The following is a 22,012-nucleotide window of genomic DNA, read 5'->3' on the forward strand; positions in this document are numbered from 1 at the left end:
ACCTGTTTCCTTGCTTTCTCTTCCCGAGCTTGGGCCTTCATTTGTTGTACTTCTAATGAGTCTGCCTTCCTCCTTCTCATGAATAAATCATGATTCCCAATGCAGAGTTGAAGGATCTGTGTGCAAAGAGCACGAGTACCAATTAAAGATACTACTGCTACAGGAATTTACAAATACATTTTTAATTTGTTAAAAAGCAGGGGTATTCACACTGCCTATAAGTGCCCTTGATAAGCAAAGGGACTCTCTTCTTTTTATATACAAACCATGACTTTCCCCCCAGAAAACGTATCGGGTTTGACTGTAGTCACATTTGACTGGTTTACATAAAGCTGCAGTTTTCTGAACATGTATGGGATATATGTTGCAAAAATAATTCTGCTTGCAATATAAAAAACTTTTTGGAACATTTTCAAAACAAAAATGTTACTATGTAGTGAACCCGATACCTAAAATCTATGAAACTGCAAATATTGTCACAGCAATATTAAATAGTAGCTTTCTGGTCAGTCTGGCATTTCTGGCCTTGATCAGTCTCTGCTTTGACTGTGACATGCATGTGCATGATATATTCAGTAAATCAAAACTGCTAGGTGAGCAGAATACTACTCAATCAATAAAAAATACACATTCAGAACAAATTCACTCTTTAGGATAAAGGGTGGTCTCCACCTGTTGAAACCCCAGTATACAGGCAGAGGTTATAATACAGAGTTTATGCATTGCTTACTTACAAAGCTGGGATCTCCTATGCATGATACAGCAATTACACTATTTGCAGTGTGTTTTTATGATCTTCCTGTGCTTAGTGGCCTTTTGCTTACACTCCAAAAACACACAGGCAGTTTACAATTACTATATGTTCACATATGTTAAACTACTAAAAAAGAAAAAACTTTATCCTATAACATCAATGTCTGGATATTCTTTAATAAGGTTTTTAATATATGGTTATTGATATAATATAAGGTTATAAATATATGCTCTTTAACATAGGTACTGTGCTATAGCTTGACAAAAAAAAAATAAAATTATCTTTGAATGAACTTGACACTGTATACCCTGCCATAGACAATACTGACAATTGCCTCAGTAAATGATCAGCAGTGTCTATTTTAGCAGCAGTGAAAAGTAGCTCCGTGTGTCTTCATCCTTAGGGCAAGACCCCACAGCAACTTACTCACCCATGATAGATCGCTGCTATCGCAGGCGAGTAACCGCTCTGAAAAAGGGTTTCCACTGGAAAGTATAGAAGTCGCCACTGGAAACCCTTTCCCATCACTTTGGTTCCCAAAGCTGCCTGCAGGAGGAAACTTTGCGCGACTTCAGAAACCAAAGCAATGCGAAGGGCTTTCCACCGGCGATTTGTATAGTTGCTGGTGGAAACCCTTTTCGGAGCGGTTACTCACCTGCAATCTATCATGGGTGAGTAAGTTGCTCCATGGGGTCTTGCCCTAACTGCTGCACTGCAAGTTGGAGTCATATTACCCCCTCCCTTCCTCCCAGCAGCTGAACAGCAGAACAATGGGAAGGTAGCACAATAGCAGCTCCCTGACACCTGTATTGATAAAAGTGGTAGATATCAGAATAGAACTCAGTAATATAAAATCCAAGTCCGGCCTGGGGCTACTCCAGTTACATGGGAGTAGGAGAAACAAAAGTTTATCTGAAAGCAGTTCTAATGTGTAGCACTGGCCCCTTCTGAAAGCTCATACTCAGGCACAATAAATGAGATGGCTGCCTACACACCAATATCACTTGTTGTTTTAAGAATACAATTTTAATTAATTAATAAAAATGAAAGAATTCACTTTAAAAGTGAATTATTTGCTATGTAAACATGGTAATTTAGAAATAAAAAGTACATCACCAAAATCAAGACAGAATCCCTTTAACACCTAGTAGGACACTTACCAGTTTGTTGACACGTAGCTTAGAAGAGTTAAATTTGAACACATCTATTTTCTTGTCCAGGGGTTTGATTGTGAACTGAAAAAAGAAAAAAAATACTTTTTAAGGCTTCTAAGGCGACTGTTGTTCCACATTTCTAAAGCACTTAAAAATCTTATTGCTCCAACAAACTGATATGGTCAGTAAAACTAAGGTGGGATTGCACTTGTACTGATTGCCTAAAATGGCGATGCTACTTTTATAATGGCAGCTACAAGCAAGTAGAAAATATACCACCTGCCGAGCCAGAAGCTTAAAGGGGACAGACAGCATAGATTTCCACAATGCACAGATGCATACCTTTTGGGTCAAATATTTGTGTATCAGAGTGAAAACCGTGCCTGCCCCTCCCTTTCTACAAATTCTTTTGCACAAGGCTTATGTGCCGCCAGCACCTTCAGTTTCATTAAAAGATCTGCATCCACTGAAGTAGAACTGTTGCCATTTTGCCTTATGCCAGTTAAAAACAAAAAATGTTTATGAAGGTCTATGTAACTGCATCTATTAAATTTTAAAGCTACAGAGACAGTGCACAATAACATGTTCAGTGCTCCATTTTAAATTTTTCTTTAAACTTCCTGCATTCAATGATGTACTTTTTCTGCACATCTGTATGTAGTACCAGTTTCAGAACAACTGCTTTAGTGATGTTTTTCTGTAACTCTCTGCATTGAATTATAAAGTTTTTCTGCATGTAGATATTGATTTTTAATCCTATTATAAAATACAAAAAATACAATACAATATCAACGTTTAGAACAAGTATACCGCAAAACCCCTATCTTACGTTTTTCAGGGGACAAGAAAATTATGGTGTAAAATCCAGGAAAAAGTAAAATCAGTGAAATGCATATATTTTGGTGGCCCCACAAAAAACAGTGTAGAATGAGGGGGAAACGTAAAATTAGTGTACGTAAAATTAAGGTTTCAATGTATTACTGGATGCAGGATACCATGCCTAAAGCAGGGACCTAAGTAGTCACAAAAGCTCACATTTTTCAATTTACTTAGTTAGCCAATAAAAGGTATCACCTACTCAATATATTCTAGATGCAGGAAGATACAGAAAAAACAACCCCAAGCTGTTGTCGTGAAATCAGAGAACTGTACATACTATTGTGTACAGTAGAGAAAAACTGCCACAAACATGTTTCTCTCTATTTAGGTGCTACACAATATTATGCCACAAAATGTTAATTTATACTTCATAAATGAACAAATAATTGTCTTTATCTGCAACACTCTTATTTTTGTAAATTGGAAGTGATTTACAATCTACAGCTATGGGAAGGCTGGGTACTGAGACACTCAGGGCAGACGTGGAAGGGGTTTCCCATGCTACTGCACAGTTTAGAATGTCAGTCAATGCTATGACCACTTCCTGTGGGGGAATGAGATACTCCCACCCCTCATTTCAGCCTAGACTCTAAGAAGAAAGAGAACATGGTGTGCCATTACCATAAGGCACTTCTTAAGCAGGAGATGTTTAATCTAAAAAAAAAAAAAGCCTGATTATTATACAGCAAGATAACTACATGGTCTTTTTCTTTTCTGGCTACTTTAATTTCTGTGAGTTGCAGTGGGCCACTGACTGCTCGCGTTCATGTCTAGTCCAGTACTGTTAAGTTTGCTTTTATAAAGTCTAAACAAGAACTGCCCTTGACCTGCATTAAATATATTGGCATCATTGCTGCATGGGTAACATGGGTGTAGGTTCTTTTCTTTCCACAACAAATTGTTCCAATGACATAAATGGCTTGCATAATAAGCGACAAACTCACCTCTTTGTCACTGTAAGAGATGTTCCGTATCTCATTCCATGGAAAAGAAGTTTTAGGGGTCAGTCTGTTTTCCAGGTCGTAAATGTGAAGTCCCAGAGCATCCACACCAAGCAAGAGCTCAGTACCTTTCTTGTTCTAGTTTATTAAAAACAACATGACAATAACACGATGTAAGTAAATAATTTAGGATGTATTATATATATGGCTGAAGTAGATCAGTTATATATTAGTGGCACAAATCAGTTTATACAGCAGAGGAAGCCAGCTCCTTCTTGCAGCTTCCATAATTCACTTTGTCATGTAATAGCTTTTGCATCAAAAACAAAAAAAAAAATGCAGACAATCCATGCCTTTTTTGTTTAACCCTTTAAGTGCCAGCCGAATTCGTCATTTCGGTTCCCCCCAGTGCCAGACGTTTTTTAAGCATTTTGTACTCATTCGCTTTAACAATGTTTTTTGGTAGGAAAACCTCCATGAAACTAGGGAAATTATATATCGTTTTTTTCGTCACTAATTGGGCTTCGACATACATACCAAATTTTATAACTTTTCTGGAGATATGATGTGTATTTTGGGTGAATTATGTAAAAAAAAAATAAAATTATGAAAAATTTCTGTATATTTTGAGTTTTTTTTCCATAGAAAAGTTAATTTTACACACTTTTTTTTGTTGTTTGTAAAAGCCCTGATACTCCCAAGTCCAACGATACCAAATATGTGGTGGTACCCCACAGTTCCTGTCCAGAAGTAACCCCCAAACGAAAGAAATACTTTGTACAATATCACACCAGAACAAAGCGGAAAAGCGCTTGTAACAGTTGATGCAGCATAACTTATATGTAAACCTAAAATATCCCCTCATGTTTGGTATCTTTAGAAACTACAGACCTTCAGGTTTCTAGGTGCAATGTAGTTTTCACTCAAAAGCCAAATACCTTTTGTCAGTGCATTGTGAAATTTGGAAGTTTTTTTGACATTTTTTTTTTTTTCTAAAACGTAAACTTGGACGCATGATCAAATGTGGATTTGACAAAAAAAAAATCTCATAAAAATTTTCTAACAAAGGCAAATTTGAAAGACAAATTTCTACTGAATAAAATGATGCCCCATATGTATGGGTGCACATAAAGACATGGCCACCAAACACTCCAAAGCAGGGGCAATGCACAAGGGCAATTACAGCTAAAAATGTGGGTGCTGTGCTCTTTGTGCACTACCTGCAGTTTTTCAGTGTTAACCCCCCCTACTTGTGAAATAACCCCCACAAACTATATATTTCTGAAAAGTGCACACCTTCAGCTATTCAGAGACACCACTCTTCTCTTTCTACATAGAAAATTGTGGCCGCAGTCCCTTGCAGAAGTCAGCGCTTTGGTCAGAAATCGAGGAAAAAACTGATAAAAAACCTAGATTTCTCCCCAAAATCTCCATGGCAACTACCAAAAACTTACTAAACATCAATCTGCAAGTTCCCCTGAATAAAACGATACCCCATATGTATGGGTACACATAAAGAGGTGGCCACCAAATGCCCCAAAACAGGGGCAATGCATAAGGGCAATTTCAGTTGAAATTTTGGGGGCTGCGCTCTATGTGCACTTCCTGCAGTTTTTCAGTGTTAACCCCCCCTACCTGTAAAATAACCCCCACAAACTATATATTTCTGAAAAGTGCACACCTTCAGCTATTCAGAGACACCACTCTCCTCTTTCTACATGGAAAATTGTGGCCGCAGTCCCTTGCAGAAGTCAGCGCATTGGTCAGAAATCAAGGAAAAAACAGACAAAAACCTAGATTTCTCCCCAAAATCTCCATGGCAACTACCAAAAACTTACTAAACATCAATCTGCAAGTTCCCCTGAATAAAACGATACCCCATATGTATGGGTACACATAAAGACGTGGCCACCAAATGCCCCAAAACAGGGGCAATGCATAAGGGCAATTTCAGTTGAAATTTTGGGGGCTGCGCTCTATGTGCACTTCCTGCAGTTTTTCAGTGTTAACCCCCCCTACCTGTAAAATAACCCCCACAAACTATATATTTCTGAAAAGTGCACACCTTCAGCTATTCAGAGACACCACTCTCCTCTTTCTACATGGAAAATTGTGGCCGCAGTCCCTTGCAGAAGTCAGCGCATTGGTCAGAAATCAAGGAAAAAACAGACACAAACCTAGATTTCTCCCCAAAATCTCCATGGCAACTACCAAAAACTTACTAAACATCAATCTGCAAGTTCCCCTGAATAAAACGATACCCCATATGTATGGGTACACATAAAGACGTGGCCACCAAATGCCCCAAAACAGGGGCAATGCATAAGGGCAATTTCAGTTGAAATTTTGGGGGCTGCGCTCTATGTGCACTTCCTGCAGTTTTTCAGTGTTAACCCCCCCTACCTGTAAAATAACCCCCACAAACTATATATTTCTGAAAAGTGCACACCTTCAGCTATTCAGAGACACCACTCTCCTCTTTCTACATGGAAAATTGTGGCCGCAGTCCCTTGCAGAAGTCAGCGCATTGGTCAGAAATCAAGGAAAAAACAGACACAAACCTAGATTTCTCCCCAAAATCTCCATGGCAACTACCAAAAACTTACTAAACATCAATCTGCAAGTTCCCCTGAATAAAACGATACCCCATATGTATGGGTACACATAAAGACGTGGCCACCAAATGCCCCAAAACAGGGGCAATGCATAAGGGCAATTTCAGTTGAAATTTTGGGGGCTGCGCTCTATGTGCACTTCCTGCAGTTTTTCAGCGTTAACCCCCCCTACCTGTAAAATAACCCCCGCAAACTATATATTTCCAAAAAGTGCACACCTTCAGCTATTCAGAGACACTACTCTCCTCTTTCTACATGGAAAATTGTGGCCGCAGTCCCTTGCAGAAGTAAGCGCATCGGTCAGAAATCAAGGAAAAACCAGATACAAACCTAGATTTCTCCCCAAAATCTCCATGGCAACTACCAAAAACTTACTAAACATCAATCTGCAAGTTCCCCTGAATAAAACGATACCCCATATGTATGGGTACACATAAAGACGTGGCCACCAAATGCCCCAAAACAGGGGCAATGCATAATAATGGGGCTGCAATTTATGTGCACATCTCAAAGCTTTTCAGACAAATTTTCCCCTTACCTGTGAAAAAAACCATATAAACTGTATATTGATTAAAAAAAGACAACTTCAGCTATTCAGAGACACCACTCTTCTCTTTCTACATGGAAAATTGTGGCCGCAGTCCCTTGCAGAAGTCAGTGCTTTGGTCAGAAATCAAGGAAAAACCAGATACAAACCTAGATTTTGGTCAGAAATCAAGGAAAAACCAGATAAAAAACCTAGATTTCTCCCCAAAATCTCCATGGCAACTACCAAAAACTTACTAAACCTCAATTTGCAAGTTCCCCTGAATAAAACGATACCCCATATGTATGGGTGCACATAAAGACGTGGCCACCAAATGCCCCCTAACAGGGGCAATGCATAACGGGGGGCTTTGCTCTACCTGCAGTTATTTAGTCTAAACACCCCCATACCTGTGAAATAACCCCCGCAAACTATATATTTCCAAAAAGTGCACACCTTCAGCTATTCAGAGACACCACTCTTCTCTTTCTACATGGAAAATTGTGGCCGCAGTCCCTTGCAGAAGTCAGCGCTTTGGTCAGAAATCAAGGAAAAACCAGATACAAACCTAGATTTTGGTCAGAAATCAAGGAAAAACCAGATAAAAAAACCTAGATTTCTCCCCAAAATCTCCATGGCAACTACCAAAAACTTACTAAACCTCAATTTGCAAGTTCCCCTGAATAAAACGATACCCCATATGTATGGGTGCACATAAAGACGTGGCCACCAAATGCCCCCAAACAGGGGCAATGCATAAGGGGGGGCTTTGCTCTACCTGCAGTTTTTCAGTGTTAACCACCCCTACCTGTGAAATAACCCCCACAATCTATATATTTACGAAAAGTGCACACCTTCAGCTATTCAGAGACACCACTCTTCTCTTTCTACATGGAAAATTGTGGCCGCAGTCCCTTGCAGAAGTCAGCGCATTGGTCAGAAATCAAGGAAAAACCAGATAAAAAACCTAGATTTCTCCCCAAAATCTCCATGGCAACTACCAAAAACTTACTAAACCTCAATTTGCAAGTTCCCCTGAATAAAACGATACCCCATATGTATGGGTGCACATAAAGACGTGGCCACCAAATGCCCCAAAACTGGGGCAATGCATAAGGGCAATTTCAGTTGAAATTTTGGGGGCTGCGCTCTATGTGCACTACCTGCAGTTTTTCAGTGTTAACCCCCCCTACCTGTGAAATAACCCCCACAATCTATATATTTACGAAAAGTGCACACCTTCAGCTATTCAGAGACACCACTCTTCTCTTTCTACATGGAAAATTGTGGCCGCAGTCCCTTGCAGAAGTCAGCGCTTTGGTCAGAAATCAAGGAAAAACCAGATACAAACCTAGATTTTGGTCAGAAATCAAGGAAAAACCAGATACAAACCTAGATTTCTCCCCAAAATCTCCATGGCAACTACCAAAAACTTACTAAACCTCAATTTGCAAGTTCCCCTGAATAAAACGATACCCCATATGTATGGGTGCACATAAAAACGTGGCCACCAAATGCCCCCAAACAGGGGCAATGCATAAGGGGGGTCTGTGCTCTATGTGCTCTACCTGCAGTTATTTAGTCTAAACACCCCCCTACCTGTGAAATAACCCCCGCAAACTATATATTTATGAAAAGTGCACAGCTTCAGCTATTCAAAGACACCACTCTTCTCTTTCTACATGGAAAATTGTGGCCGCAGTCCCTTGCAGAAGTCACGCTTTGGTCAGAAATCAAGGAAAAACCAGATACAAACCTAGATTTCTCCCCAAAATCTCCATGGCAACTACCAAAAACTTACTAACCATAAATCTGCAAGTTCCCCTGAATAAAACGATACCCCATATGTATGGGTGCACATAAGTACATGGCCGCCAAACCTGAAAATGCATAATATTGGGGCTGCACTCTATGCACCCCTTTTTTTTTTGCCTGCACCCGAATGAATGGAATACGCTCGGGTGCAGGCACATGTAGCCGATATACGCATGAAAACGCGTGAGAATGCAAAGTCTCGCGTTTTCATGCGTATATCGGCTACATGTGCCTGCACCCGAGCGTATTCCATTCATTCGGGTGCAGGCACAAGTAGCAGGCGTAGGGCTGAATTTTCGGCAAGCGTTTTTCCACTTGCTGAAAAAATCAGCCCTACGCCATGTGTGGCATCAGCCTAACCCTTGGCAATAGAAACTACCAGAACAATCTTAGCACCTCTGGACCTTTCTAGAACAACTGAAATCAAATGAAGTTAAAATGGAATAAAACCACTAAAAGCAATCAAAGAACAATAATTGCAATGAAATCGGTGGTCAGAGCCCTGGATCCACCAATGTCACTGCAAAAGCAACCTTTTTGGGGCACTAAATACACAATAAAGAACAATGCAAAGATAAAACACCATAAAATCAGTAAATTCAAATAAAAACCAACAGAAGAACAATTATTGCAATGAAATCGGTGGTCAGAGCCCTGGATCCACCAATGTCACTGCAAATTCAGCACCCAATAGCAATACAAAAGTTATAGTGCAATAGAATAATTCAAAAACAGAAATCAATTATGAAAATGCAAAAAAAACACTAAAATGCAACCAAATAAATCAGATAATTATAGAGCAAGATCAGAAATAAAGTTTTAGTAAAAAAAAAAAGACTGCCAGAGAAAGCAAAGAAAGAAAGAAAAGAAAAGAAAGAAAGAAAAAAAAAAAAAAAAAAAAAAAAAGTGTAAGTGTAAGTGTGTGTGTAAGTGTCTGTGTGTGCTTGGGAAAGTTGTAAATAAGTGTGTATGTGTGTAAAAGTGTAATAATGACAAAGATAGAAGAAGAAATGGAAAAAAAAAAAAAAAAAAATTTTAGACAGTTGAGATAGAAATAAGCAAAATAAACAGTGGTTAGAGAGTTGTAGTTCAGCTTACACAATGCAGGCAGGCGATCAGGGCGACCAATCTGGCAGGAAGGCAGCAGGAAGGCAGCAGGGGGGCTCCAGCAGTCTCACGTGGCAGCAGAGTGAAGAGGCGACGGCGGGGGCGGCGACAATTAAAGGGACAGCAGTGGACACGTCATCAATGCGTGTCCACTGCTGTCATTGGCTGAGGACCCGGATCGGCGGCGCTGGGGGACCCGGATCGGTGAGTATGTCCTCTCTTGCTCGTTGCCTAGGGGGTTGTGCAGGCTTTACAAGCGCTGCGCTGCTTTAAAAGCGAGCGCAGCGCTTGTAAACCCATTAGTGCTGTAGGACGTAGATTCTACGTTCTATGGCACTTTGGTCCCTTGGTACCTAGGACGTAGAATCTACGTCCTATGGCACTAAAAAGGTTAAGGGAATCAGATGATATTATTATTATTATTTTTAATAATAATATGGGTATACTGCAGAAGCTATCCTGTCTGTATAATTAATTGCAACCATGTTTTAAAATCTTAAAAGGAGAAATATTGGATAAATGGGAAAACCCTAACCCTGTAGGCAATTATGAATAATATCCGGCGCTGGTTTCCCTTTGGGCTAAACATTAACCCTATCTGTAACAATGGCCCCTTTATTGGAGCTCCCTATAGATCGTATCTCTTCTCTGCCCGAGTTTGAAATGGAGAGTGGGCGTGTCCTAACGGTCCCTGCCAGAAGCACAGTAGGAGGGGGAGAGCCAATCAAAGCCCTGCAGTCACACAAGCAAAGACAGGCTTCAGTTCCCTATCAGGTGAGCCTAGCTGCTGATTGGTTCCTATCCTACAGTGCAGGGTACAGAGGGCCGCCGGCTCCCCAGCTCATCCAGAGAATTCAGCCAGCAGGAAGTGGAACAGATGGGCGGGACTAGTGGGGTTTTGGGCGAATTTCTCAATAAATCAGTCAGAAACACAACTTTTTTAAGCACAATCCTTCTATATCTAGAGGAGTATAATTCATTAGTACATTCATAATTTTTATAGGATATGTCTCCTTTAAAACTTTTTAGGATAAGTTTACCATTTGCTATGATTTTAAAAAGAAATCAACATTTCTAAGTCACCCACACAGCTGCTTAGATTATTAAAATGTACATCTCATTTTAAAATTTAGATTATTTTTTACTGTATATTTTTATATTATTAGATTATTTTATATTTTTAGATTGTGTTAAATTGTTGTTTTTTTTTCAAGTAATACAATACAATCTTTTTAAGTGACCTTCAAATGTTTTCCGCTGATATTTAAGATTTATTGCAGAGCATGACGAGCTCCCCCTTGGAGCAAGGTATAAGTGTCAGCTGTAAATCTAGCTGTAATCTAACTATAATTATGGAAGATGTAACCAGCAAACTACAATTGCAAGCAACACTGTCAGATGAATCAATTAACTGCAGGCTCAAAATGAGGCCAGAGAAATGCCGAGGGGCTCAGTGAGACAGAGTTTCTAGTCCATCTGCAGTACAGAAGTAACACTGTGAGACCCTAGTGCATTAAATGAGCAACAACACCAAAATTAGTTTATAAACTGATTAAAATATAATGTACTGCTGCCCTGCACTTAACTGGTATGTTTGCTTTAGAAACATTACTATATTTATACAAATACCCTACTGTGTATCTAAGAAGGCAGTCACTTAAGCTGAAAAAAGGTTGCTATGTAACCTGTGCCATTTAGCCATATTTTGAATGGATGCCCCATAGCTACACAGCAGCTTTGTTTTTTGTAGCAAACACACAGCTTTTGCCAGCGCAGGGCAAATTTTTAAATGCTTTAATTTACTGGTTTCTGTTCCTTTATGCATACGATAAATGCTTTTATTACTATACTAATGTTTTGTCCACTTTTTGTTTTTAATCTGCATTTTTTATTTTCCAGAGATTGGCATTTAAATTTCAGTCTGGCTGCTAGTTACCATAACCTTGGCAATGGGGTATGGGTTCTAATGAGTGACTGTAAACCAATTACAAGAGGGTCTAAAGGAAAAGTTAAAAGGGTCACTATATATTCATCTGAATTTGACATGAAAATATCTATAGTGGCATATTTTATTGTAACTTTCAGATATTTATTCTACTATAAAATGCTAGATTATAAAAATTAAACAGGAATGCACTGCACAAAGAAATGACCTACAGAATATTACAGTAGGTGCTATCTTACAGTAACACTTAACAGCTGTCCTTTCATTTTTAAATTTGCACTTATTTGAAAAGAATGTATGAATCGAAACATCACAAATAACAAAAAGCATAATCAGCATACAATCAAAGAAGCAGGATATGTTTATCACTAAGAAATAAAATCATTAAGTGCAATCCTGACAAGTACAGCACAGTACTATGAGATTAGCAAATATTATAAATGGAATTATGAAATAAGAAAAAAAATCAACTAACTTAGAGGGTAACATGGCATGCAAAAAAAATGATTTATGCCTCACCCGAATGAGAAAATAATTGACTCCATACATTTCTGTGTCTTGTGCAATTTTCAGGTATTCCATCTCAGCCTCATCTCTGGGGGGTGGGGTTAAAAGAAAAAAGTTGTGAAAACCTCAAACTACCTTTTTTGGCCTTGCACCCTTCCTTTTTTACAATGTTCTATGTCTTAAGCATTATCTGTTGTGGCAATCAAGTGACAAGCAAACCCTCAGTATTTGATTTGCAGTCAGCCCACCCTCTTCTCACCTAGTACGGCCACGATGCTCAGCATACCAAGCAGTGATTCTCTCTTCCCACATTTCAGGAGTCATTTGATACAGGTTTATAACCTTAAAATACAGATAAAAAGTACACAAAACAGTAGAGAATAAATAATGAAACTGCTCCTTTTAGTCATCTATAACATGTCAAGCAGAACTCATCTGTGAGACAATGCATTTTAAAGCTTTGCTCTAATACCGACAGACAGTTATCTCACTCATCATACTGGCTAAATTCAGGTTCTATCAGACCATAGCTGCAGCAGGCAAAACAATTTTTATGCAATTGCTGTCCTTTAAAGTGGTTAAGGCTTTAAGATACATGTCACAATTTAAAGTGGGGATGGACAAAATCTGCAGTCATATGTAGCACTTTGCATTTATCCTCCAACAACCTGCCCCCAACCAATCTAAAATTTACAGTGTGGAAAACAAGTATCAAACACATCAACGTACCCTTAGTAAATATATTTCTAATGGGCTACTGACATGAAATTTTTACCAGATTTCTGTAATAACCAAAGTAATCTACACATACAAAGAAATCAAAACAAATAAGGTTTTTAAATTAAGTTATGTGTAATAAAGTGGAATGCAACAGGGAATACGTATTCAACACATGAAGAAAAGGAGGTGCTAAAAAGGCATGGAAAGCCAAGAAACCTGCTGAAACCTGTCAGTATTTAGAAAGCAATCCTGCCTCTTATCAGTGCAAATTAATATCAGCTGGTTTAGTCCTAATTGATGGCCTATAAAAAGGTTTCTCATTACCAAGGTATCACACAAGAAGCATCTCATGATGGGTAAAAGGAAAGAGCTCTCTCTCTCAAGATCTTTGCCATCTTATTGTTGTGAAACATACTGATAACATTGGTTACAGATGTATTTCTAAGCTTCTGAATGTTCCAGTGAGCACGGTTGGGGCCATAATCTGGAAGTGGAAAGAACATAATTTCACCCTAAACCGGGCACGACCAGGTGCTCCTAGCAAGATTTCTAAAAGAATAATCCAAAGAGTTCTCCAAGAGCCAAGGATCACTCATGGAGAGCTTCAGAAATACCTTGAATTAGCAAGTACATTTGTTTAAAAGAAAACAAGTAATGCACTCAACCATCATGGCTTCTATGCATGCTCACCTCGCAAGACTCCAGTGCTCAAGAAAAAGCAAGTTGAAGCTTGTTTATTACCATACCAGCAGTGAAGTTTGGAGTATGGTGTGGGGCTGTTTTTAAGTATATGATACTGGCAGCCTTCATATAATTGAGGAAAGAATGAAGGTAGAAATGTACCAGGACATCTTGATAAGTTTCTGCTGCCATCTACCTAGATGCTGAACATCATTCAGCAAGACAATTTTTTTTTCTCTGAAACCAATTAAGAGTTTCCTTGGCTGAAAAAAGGTTGCTATGTAACCTGTGCCATTTAGCCATATTTTGAATCCATTCAAAATATGGCTAAATGGCACAGGTTATATAGCAACCTTTTTTCAGCCAAGGAAACTCTTAATTGGTTTCAGAGAAAAAAAAATAAAGCTGCAAGAACCCAGTCAATCACCCGACTTGAACCCAATTGAAAATCTATGGAAAGAACGGAAGATTAGAGTTCATAGAAGAGGCCCCCCGAACCTTCATTTTTGAAGATTTGAAGACAGTGTGGAAGAATGGGAAAAAATCACACCTGAGCAACCTGAACACCTGGGACTAGTTTCTTCATACAGGAGGGACACTGAATACTTATACCCTGTGTCATGCCACATTATTACACATAACTTTATGGACTTATTTGTTTTGATTTGTTTGCATGTGTGAATTACTTGGGTTGTTATAGACATGTGGTGTAAATGTTATGTCAATAGTCCCATGAGAAATATATTTACTGAGAAAAACATTGATGTTTTCAATACTTATTTTCCCTGCGTTAAATTGCTGAACTGTGAGTCAGTGATATTTGTACTGCAGTAACATCATGTCAGTCTTGCATTTTCTGACAACTCCGTCAAATTCAGTCAAAGGTGGTTGCTGAATTTTCTGCTGTTGTTCTTGCCATTTTTCTATAAGTAACCAGTAACTGATTGCTGTAAGAGGAGCATGCAAGGTGTAAAACTATGCAGTCTAAGCAGTGGCACCATGTGACAGAGAGAGATAACTTAGAACGGAGGTTATAAAACTTTGTGAATCAAGGCCCTTGTTTTGCAGTTAAATATTTAGTTGGCTTTCTCGTTAGTATTCCTTTAATTTATTAGCTGTCATGGGAAAACATGTTTTTTTTCCAAAACACATCAGTTTATAGAGCTTCTCCAGCAGAATCCTGCATTGAAATCCATTTTTCAAAAACGCAATTTTTTTTATATTTAATTTTGAAATTTCACAAGGGGCAAGCCATATTCTTAATTTTCCAGGGTGCCAGGGCCATGTGACTTGTGCTCTGATAAACTTCAACCACACTTTACTGCCCCTCCCTTTCCCCCCCAGCAGCCAATCAGCATAACAATGAGTAGGTAGTAGCTCCCTGACACCTGTATTGCTAAAAGTGGCAGATATGGGATTAGCGCTCAGTAGAAAAACATCCACTTTAGTTACATGGTTCAAGAATAACATTTTAAATTGTAGCCTGAATTATCTGTAGTGTGAATTAACAGTGTAATTTAGACATAATAAGAATGCCATAAAAATCATTACACAATCCCTCGAAACAGCCAATGATCAAGCCAGGTACATTTAAAACAGTAAAAAAAAAAAAACTCTTTTAACCTCACCCTAATAATTTCAGGCTCAGCTACCCCAACTGCTGCCTTAAAATAGCATCGCCCCCACCACCAGTGGGGCCATGTAGTTATATAAAAACTATATCACAAATTAGACAAATACTGTTTAAGATTACAAATCTTTATTCCTTATGATATGTGAACATATGCAACATGCAATTTCTTGACAACTATAAAGGTTAACTACAATAAAAATAAAGTTAAAAAAAAGAAATGGCAAAAAAAAACATTTAATAATGTTATCTTCCTACTTTTAACATGCAATTTCAAAAATGAAAACTAAAATGAACACTATACATAACTATAACAGAGAACTATAACTTACCCTTTTCGGAAGTAACTCTTCTTCTGCCAGAAAACCACGTTTATGCACAGAGGGATCATAATCACCATACTTTAAAAAAGAAATGCGTACCATTAATACTTTTAAGAAAACATTTTACAGGTACGCGAAACCAGATATTCAAAAGCGTTAACCAAATAATTCTATTAAAAATTGTTACCTCTTACTCTGTAATAATAAAACAGAAATTGATCCCAACTATGATAATTAATCCTGTCAGATTTATTTAATGTCAAGTTATATTTAGTGGACTTAGAGTACAGTGATACAAATTATTTGATTAAAATGGAGTCTATAGGAGATGACCTCTCCGTATTCTGAACTTTCTGGATAATGGGTTTCCGGATAAGGGGTCCGATACCTGTACCTACATAATTAGTACTTTTAAAAGGGGTTGCTCACCTTGGAACTAACTTTTAGTATGATGTAGAGCAGGGCTCTCAAAATGGAGGCCCATGGCTGGATATGGATCTTCAAACGTTTTTTTATGGCCCTCACTCTGCTCAAAGGCTCCATAGACTTCACTATATGACATCATTACTTTAATTCAACCCTCAAACATGCTATATGAGAAATACTTGGCCCACTACAAAGTGGGACAGCACTAATGTAGAAGGTAGTATATGGAGACAATTTGTAACTGGTCTTCATTTTTTATTATTTGTAGTTTTTAATTATTTCACTTTTTGTTTAAGCAGCTCTCCAGTTTGGAATTTCAGCAGCTATCTGGTTGTTAGGGTCCAAATTACCTTAACAACCCGGGAGTTGTTTTAATGAGAGACTGGAAAGAAAGAGATCCTGAATTCAAAATAAGTAAAAAAAAAATAACAATACCAATAACATTGAAGCCTCACAGAGCAATAGTTTTTGGCTACATATGAGCTGGTTTATGTAATATATTTTTATAGAGACTAACGTTGTTGCGGGGTAGAGTTTTTCTTTAAAACAGAATAACCATTGTTATCTCCTTTTGCAGGCAACAGACACTTCTGGAGAAAAATGCAATAAGGGTTTCATGTAGTTATGCCACTGCTGGGACGTTATTTAAACTGAATAACTGGCAGTGTGTGTATGTATATATATATATATATATATATATATATATATATATATATATATATATATATATATATATATATATATATATGTGTGTGTGTGTGTGTGTGAGTGAGAGATCCAAAACACTCACCTTTGCCTGAACTGCATAGGATGCCAAAAGAACAGAAGCTTCTGGGGGACAGTATATTTTCTCTTCTAAAATTTGCTTCTTTACCTGCATAAAATAATTAAAAAATATATATATAAATAAATTTAAAAAAAACCACAGAATATTAGAATGTCATCTTAGTAAAAAAAAAAAAAATACATATGAGCGCAGCACCTGAAGGAAGAAGAGATGTTGGGTTATATCCTGTACAAGCTCCTCCTCAACATTTTCAGGGTAGAACTTGGCTAAAAAGTGGAAAGTGACTGGCTCTTCTTTTGGAACGTCATGGTCCAGTACCTGAAGGAAATTAATGAGATTGTTCAAATATTCAAGCAGCCATAAGAAATGAGGAACATAAAAATATGGTGTGTATCTTCCTTCACCTTCTTATCCATCTTTAACCATGCTATGGTGTCCTTTACAGTATACTGAAGTCCAAAGAACCAGGTTTCCCGCAAACCCAGAGTACGACATACCAAATCAAACAAGTCCTTCCCTTTCCACTTCATCTGGAAAAAAAAAGTTAGTGTCCATAATTTAAGTATTAAGAATTTTTCTAGTTTTACAGACAAAGATCATGTAATCCACCATATGGAAATTAATAGCAATACCACAACTTCTCATCTTTGATTCCAAAAGCTAATAGCTTGAAAAAAGTAAAAAAGTTAAGTAGTTGGAAATGGTTTGTAATGAAATAGAGGTTCCCCTTTTTCCAGTTGAAATACTATTTAACTTTTATTTATTTATTTTTTAAGCGGAATTTCACCTTCAGACAAAATTGTCCAAATTTGAACAGCCCATGTCAATAAAAACATTTTAAAAAAAAATCCACTGTTAATATAAATAGCAATGTAGCAGCAAATACCCAGTCTTGAACATTTTTTTTGCCCTCCGCTCAGTCAGGAGGTTACTGAACCCTTATATGTGTGATGTCACCAAAACCAAAAAAGGAAGTTCGGGACTGCGCACTACTACACACGCCCTTACTCTCTAACTTAATTTGCTTCTTATTTATCCAATTTGCTAAACTGTACCAGCCAACTGTATCAAACATATTCAAATAAGGCAGAATGGGAGAGATAAGTGCGCTATCGCCCCATTTGTCCTCTTTTGCATCACGCGTTAGGTCTCAGGATTAACAGGCAGGCAGGGGGTGATAGAGAAACTTTTTAGGATCAGCAATGCTGATGCCTTAGTGGTGTGTATCTTAAAAGCGCATTTTAAAAAAAATAATAATAATTTAGGAACTTTTGTCCAACCGTGAACATCATCTTTAGCATAAAGAGACAACCTCTTAAATCATTTTCAATAAGCTGCGACTCAGACTGAAGGAGACAAATCGGCAGCAAAAATCTACCTGTGTGTGGCCACCCTCAAACAGTCAACAAGTGAAAACAAGAATGCATTGACACTATATCTTTAGTAATTTTATAAATAGGACAATTGTGTGACAAATGAGTTACATTTATAATGGAGACTTCTTATCCAAGGATACGCATTAGGCTACAAAGAGATTAGTTGCTGCGATTTTTAAAAAGCGAGTTCCAATGACAAGTCACTCGTTTAGTCGCTACATAGAGAAGAATAGAAATTGCCAGTACCTAAACAGACTATACTACTTCCAAACGCATATTGCTCTAAAAGGCTTCGAGACCCTTTTTCGAGTAATTTTACAAAGAAAGCATAGTCATTCAAAATTATTAGAATCGCTGAAAGTAAAACCCACTGAGCGGACAGTCGCTGCGATTTCCCCATTGCATTGAATGTCATTTTTAATTGTGGTGGGAATAGGACACCTGGATTTGTGGGAAAAAGAATAGCTTCGTTGTTGAAATCTCTAGTAATCGCTTGTTAGGAAAAGATGAGTGAACTTGCTTTTTAAAAATTGTAGTGACTAAATCGCACTGTGGGACATTAGCCTTAATGTAGATCAGGAAGAACTTTTTGGTGCTGTAAATCAGAAAATCAAAATTTGCCCAATGAGAAAAAATTCTGAGACCAAAAAAAAAAAAGTATTCACTGATTAAGTAATTTGAAATTGTTATTGCTATGAAACCAGTATCTGTTTGCCCCTTGCTATTCTCCAAACTGCTGGTTCTGAAACAGAGTCTTGCCTAAGGGCTCTGGCACACAAGGTAGTTTAGTCGCCTGCGACAAATCTCCCTTGTTGCGGGCAACTAAACTCCCCGATATGACATACCACCGGCGAAAATGTAAATCGCTGGTGGGATGGCATTTTACATTTTCACTGGTGGGATGGCATTTTACATTTTCGCCGGTGGGATGTAATATTGGGGAGTTTAGTCGCCCGCAACGAGGGAGATTTTTTGTGGGCGACTAAACTCCCTCGTGTGCCAGAGCCCTAAAGAAGAAATGACTTTGTTTATATTGTCTTCAAGTGTCAAAACCAGCAGAAAGAGACAGATAAATCCTGCTTTCATTTGATATTCATTTGCAGGTAACTGTAAAACCAATGAGGAGAAGCAAAGGTTAAAGGAAAACTATACCCCCAAACAATGTAGGTCTCTATAAAGATATATTGCATAAACAAGCTCATCTAAATAAACCATTTTCATAAAAATATACTTGTTAGTAGTATGTGCTATTGTGTAAACCTAAATAGAAAATTGCCATTTTAAGAATTAAGGGCCGCCTCCTGGGAACATAGGATTCACAGTGCACACAAACAAGCCAAGGCACACATACATGCTAGGCCACATCAGCCAATTAATGGACAGAGTTCTTTGTTTCCACGCTTCTTCCTGTTACAGTTAAAGCTGCATTATTTCTGGACATGTGATCTCTGAGGGAGCACACAGCCCATCGCTAAATGGTGGATCAAGGGGAAGGATGTAAAAGGGCAAAGTTTACTGATATATATTCCAGTTTGGCGAGATTCTTTAATAGATCATGTAACATAATAAAACTATCTGTTGGTTAAGTATTTATTCTGGGGGTATAGTTTTCCTTTAAATCACTCGGGGCACCAAATGTTAAGGATTTCCAGAATCATTGAATTTGTGTATTCATATATTGCATTTTTAATCCATTAGATGTATAACTATACGGTGTCTTTAATAACTAAAAACACATCTTATAAGTTATGTCATATATATATAGGAAATCTATTTTCTTACCAGAAAGTTGTTCTTAAAAGAAAGTTGTTGCCCAAGATAATAATCACTTAACTGTTACCAGAAAACTGCACTGGCTTCACTCAATGGAGTATGGTGTGTAAAAGGAAGAAGATCGCTCATAAGAAAGAATGTGTTCAATCAGAAGTTCCCCACACTAATGCAGTTTTCTAATAACAAGAGCACTGCCCCAGGGTATCAGGTAAGTGATTATAATCACAGGAAGCCTGGCAGCCCCCAGTGATTTAACCTTTCCCTCTCCTTTAAAGGAAAAAGAAAGGCTAAGTCACTTGAGCGTGCCAAAATGTTTAGCATCCCCAAGTGACTTTAATCGCTTAATTTTTATCCCGGGCTGGTGCCCCCGTTAGAAGAAAAAAAGCACCAGTCCAGGGTAGCTGCGAGAGCATGGTCTCCATCTTCCTTCGCAGTAGAGTGAAAAGCCGAACTTTAACAAAAAAGTTGGCTTTTCACTCTACTGCGCATGTGCCGGCCCGGGAATTTTGACGATAGCTGCAGGTATCCCGGGCTGGTGCGGTTTTCTACTAACAGGGGCAGCAGCCCAGAGTTGCTTTATATGTTACTCTGTATGTCCAATGTATGTAACCCACTTATTGTACAGCGCTGCCGAATATGTTGGCGCTTTATAAATACATGTTAATAATAATAATGTGTGTTTTAGCAGAGGAAATTTTCAATATAGTCTATGGCAGGATGTTTCCTGGCATTTAGTAGCTGTGACAAGTAGTTGCTATTAAGTAGCTCCATGTGTATTTGCTCTTTATTTTTTGTTTAGAGACCATTTAAAAGAATGTTTTCTTCTTCTATCAACTGGGTACAAAATATTTTATTAGACACTAGGAATATCACTCATTGATATAAACACTGTAGATGCAGAAAAAATAAGGAGCTCAGTACCTCACAGTTAAATTCCATCTCTGCATCCATTGTAATGATTCTGACAATGAAAGTTTTTGGCTGTTTCCTCTTCAGAGAGGTGAAGTTCATCCTTGAAGCGATAGCACCTGCCATTTTAACTGTATCTATGAAACACCAAAACTACTTGCCCAAGACGATGACCAAAATTGGTTGAAAATTCCAAGCCATACAGGATTCTTTATAACAAGTTGTCTTCATTTGTCACAATGCTGTATAATGTTCATCATCCATATTTAGGAGAAGTCTTTGTTATGAATGACCAAATTTGCAGAATTCACTTTTCGCCTACTTTTGGAGACATATGGCAACAGCCAAAAGGAAAGACAGATCCTTCCTTGCAGAAGCAAAGAAAAAGTGATAAAAGAATTGCAAAAGAAAAAACGTGTCCTAAATGAGGGTAGAATTGTGATGAGATATTTAGAGCAAGAACTGCACAGCTTGTTACAGAGTGAAAAGGTTGTAGCTTTCACTTAATGAGAAAAAAAGGTGAAATGGCCCGACTGTAACAACAGTCTGAGACACCAATTCTTTCTTTATTGTCTAAGGAAATTCATAAATCCACTTCTAATTCCACTTCACTGAGAATGAAGACAGTAATATAGATCTGGACGCTGCATTGTCTCCCAGTGGCTTGAAGCACCTTTCTATACACTACTAGATAAACAAAGACCACACATCCATACCGCTCAACAGTTTGCCTTTCCGCGGGACAGTCCCGCTTTTTATAAGAGAACTCGCTGTCCCGGGTCCCTGTTTAAATGTCCCGCAACGCCGTGTAAATGCCTAGTCCCTCAGCTTCATCAGGCCAGCTCACCCAGACGGAATACAACAGCGTCGCAAATCTCATCTCGCGAGATTATTACGTCACGACCTCACGTATATAAGCGCAGTGACGCGACACGCAGCAGCTAAGCGAAGAGATGCGCTGTAGAGTAAACGTCAGTGTATGTTGTTAGTAACATGGTGAAACCTGTGTCCTGCCTGCCAACAATGCTCACAGCCACCAGAGCCTCTTCTCTTAACTTGACTAAAACCAGGGCCAACTGATATTAAAGAATAGCTTAGTTTTTTGTACGTATGTGCATACTTTTTGGGCACAAGCAATGACCGT

General features: G+C 38.2%; 1 protein-coding gene across 2 annotated transcripts in view; it reads right to left on the reverse strand.

Annotated features, from left to right (window-relative positions):
* The window catches only part of nf2 (neurofibromin 2 (merlin)), a 37,677-nt gene extending 15,903 nt beyond the window's left edge, over positions 1-21,774 (reverse strand). The window contains exons 1-10 of one of the 2 annotated variants that reach the window (XM_012965200.3): positions 20,881-21,774; positions 17,215-17,340; positions 17,006-17,128; positions 16,814-16,897; positions 15,607-15,675; positions 12,503-12,585; positions 12,256-12,331; positions 3,732-3,866; positions 1,915-1,989; positions 3-116 (exon numbers count right to left, since the gene is read on the reverse strand). In XM_012965200.3, coding sequence (XP_012820654.1) covers positions 3-116; positions 1,915-1,989; positions 3,732-3,866; positions 12,256-12,331; positions 12,503-12,585; positions 15,607-15,675; positions 16,814-16,897; positions 17,006-17,128; positions 17,215-17,340; positions 20,881-20,994 — 999 coding nt within the window. In that variant the 5' untranslated portion in view covers positions 20,995-21,774. The remainder of the gene's footprint in view (positions 1-2; positions 117-1,914; positions 1,990-3,731; positions 3,867-12,255; positions 12,332-12,502; positions 12,586-15,606; positions 15,676-16,813; positions 16,898-17,005; positions 17,129-17,214; positions 17,341-20,880) is intronic. The other variant, NM_001078894.1, reaches the window with a different exon arrangement.
* Positions 21,775-22,012: the final 238 nt, after the last annotated feature.

Source organism: Xenopus tropicalis, chromosome 1 (assembly GCF_000004195.4).
Source record: "Xenopus tropicalis strain Nigerian chromosome 1, UCB_Xtro_10.0, whole genome shotgun sequence".
Taxonomy (NCBI): Eukaryota; Metazoa; Chordata; class Amphibia; order Anura; family Pipidae; genus Xenopus; species Xenopus tropicalis.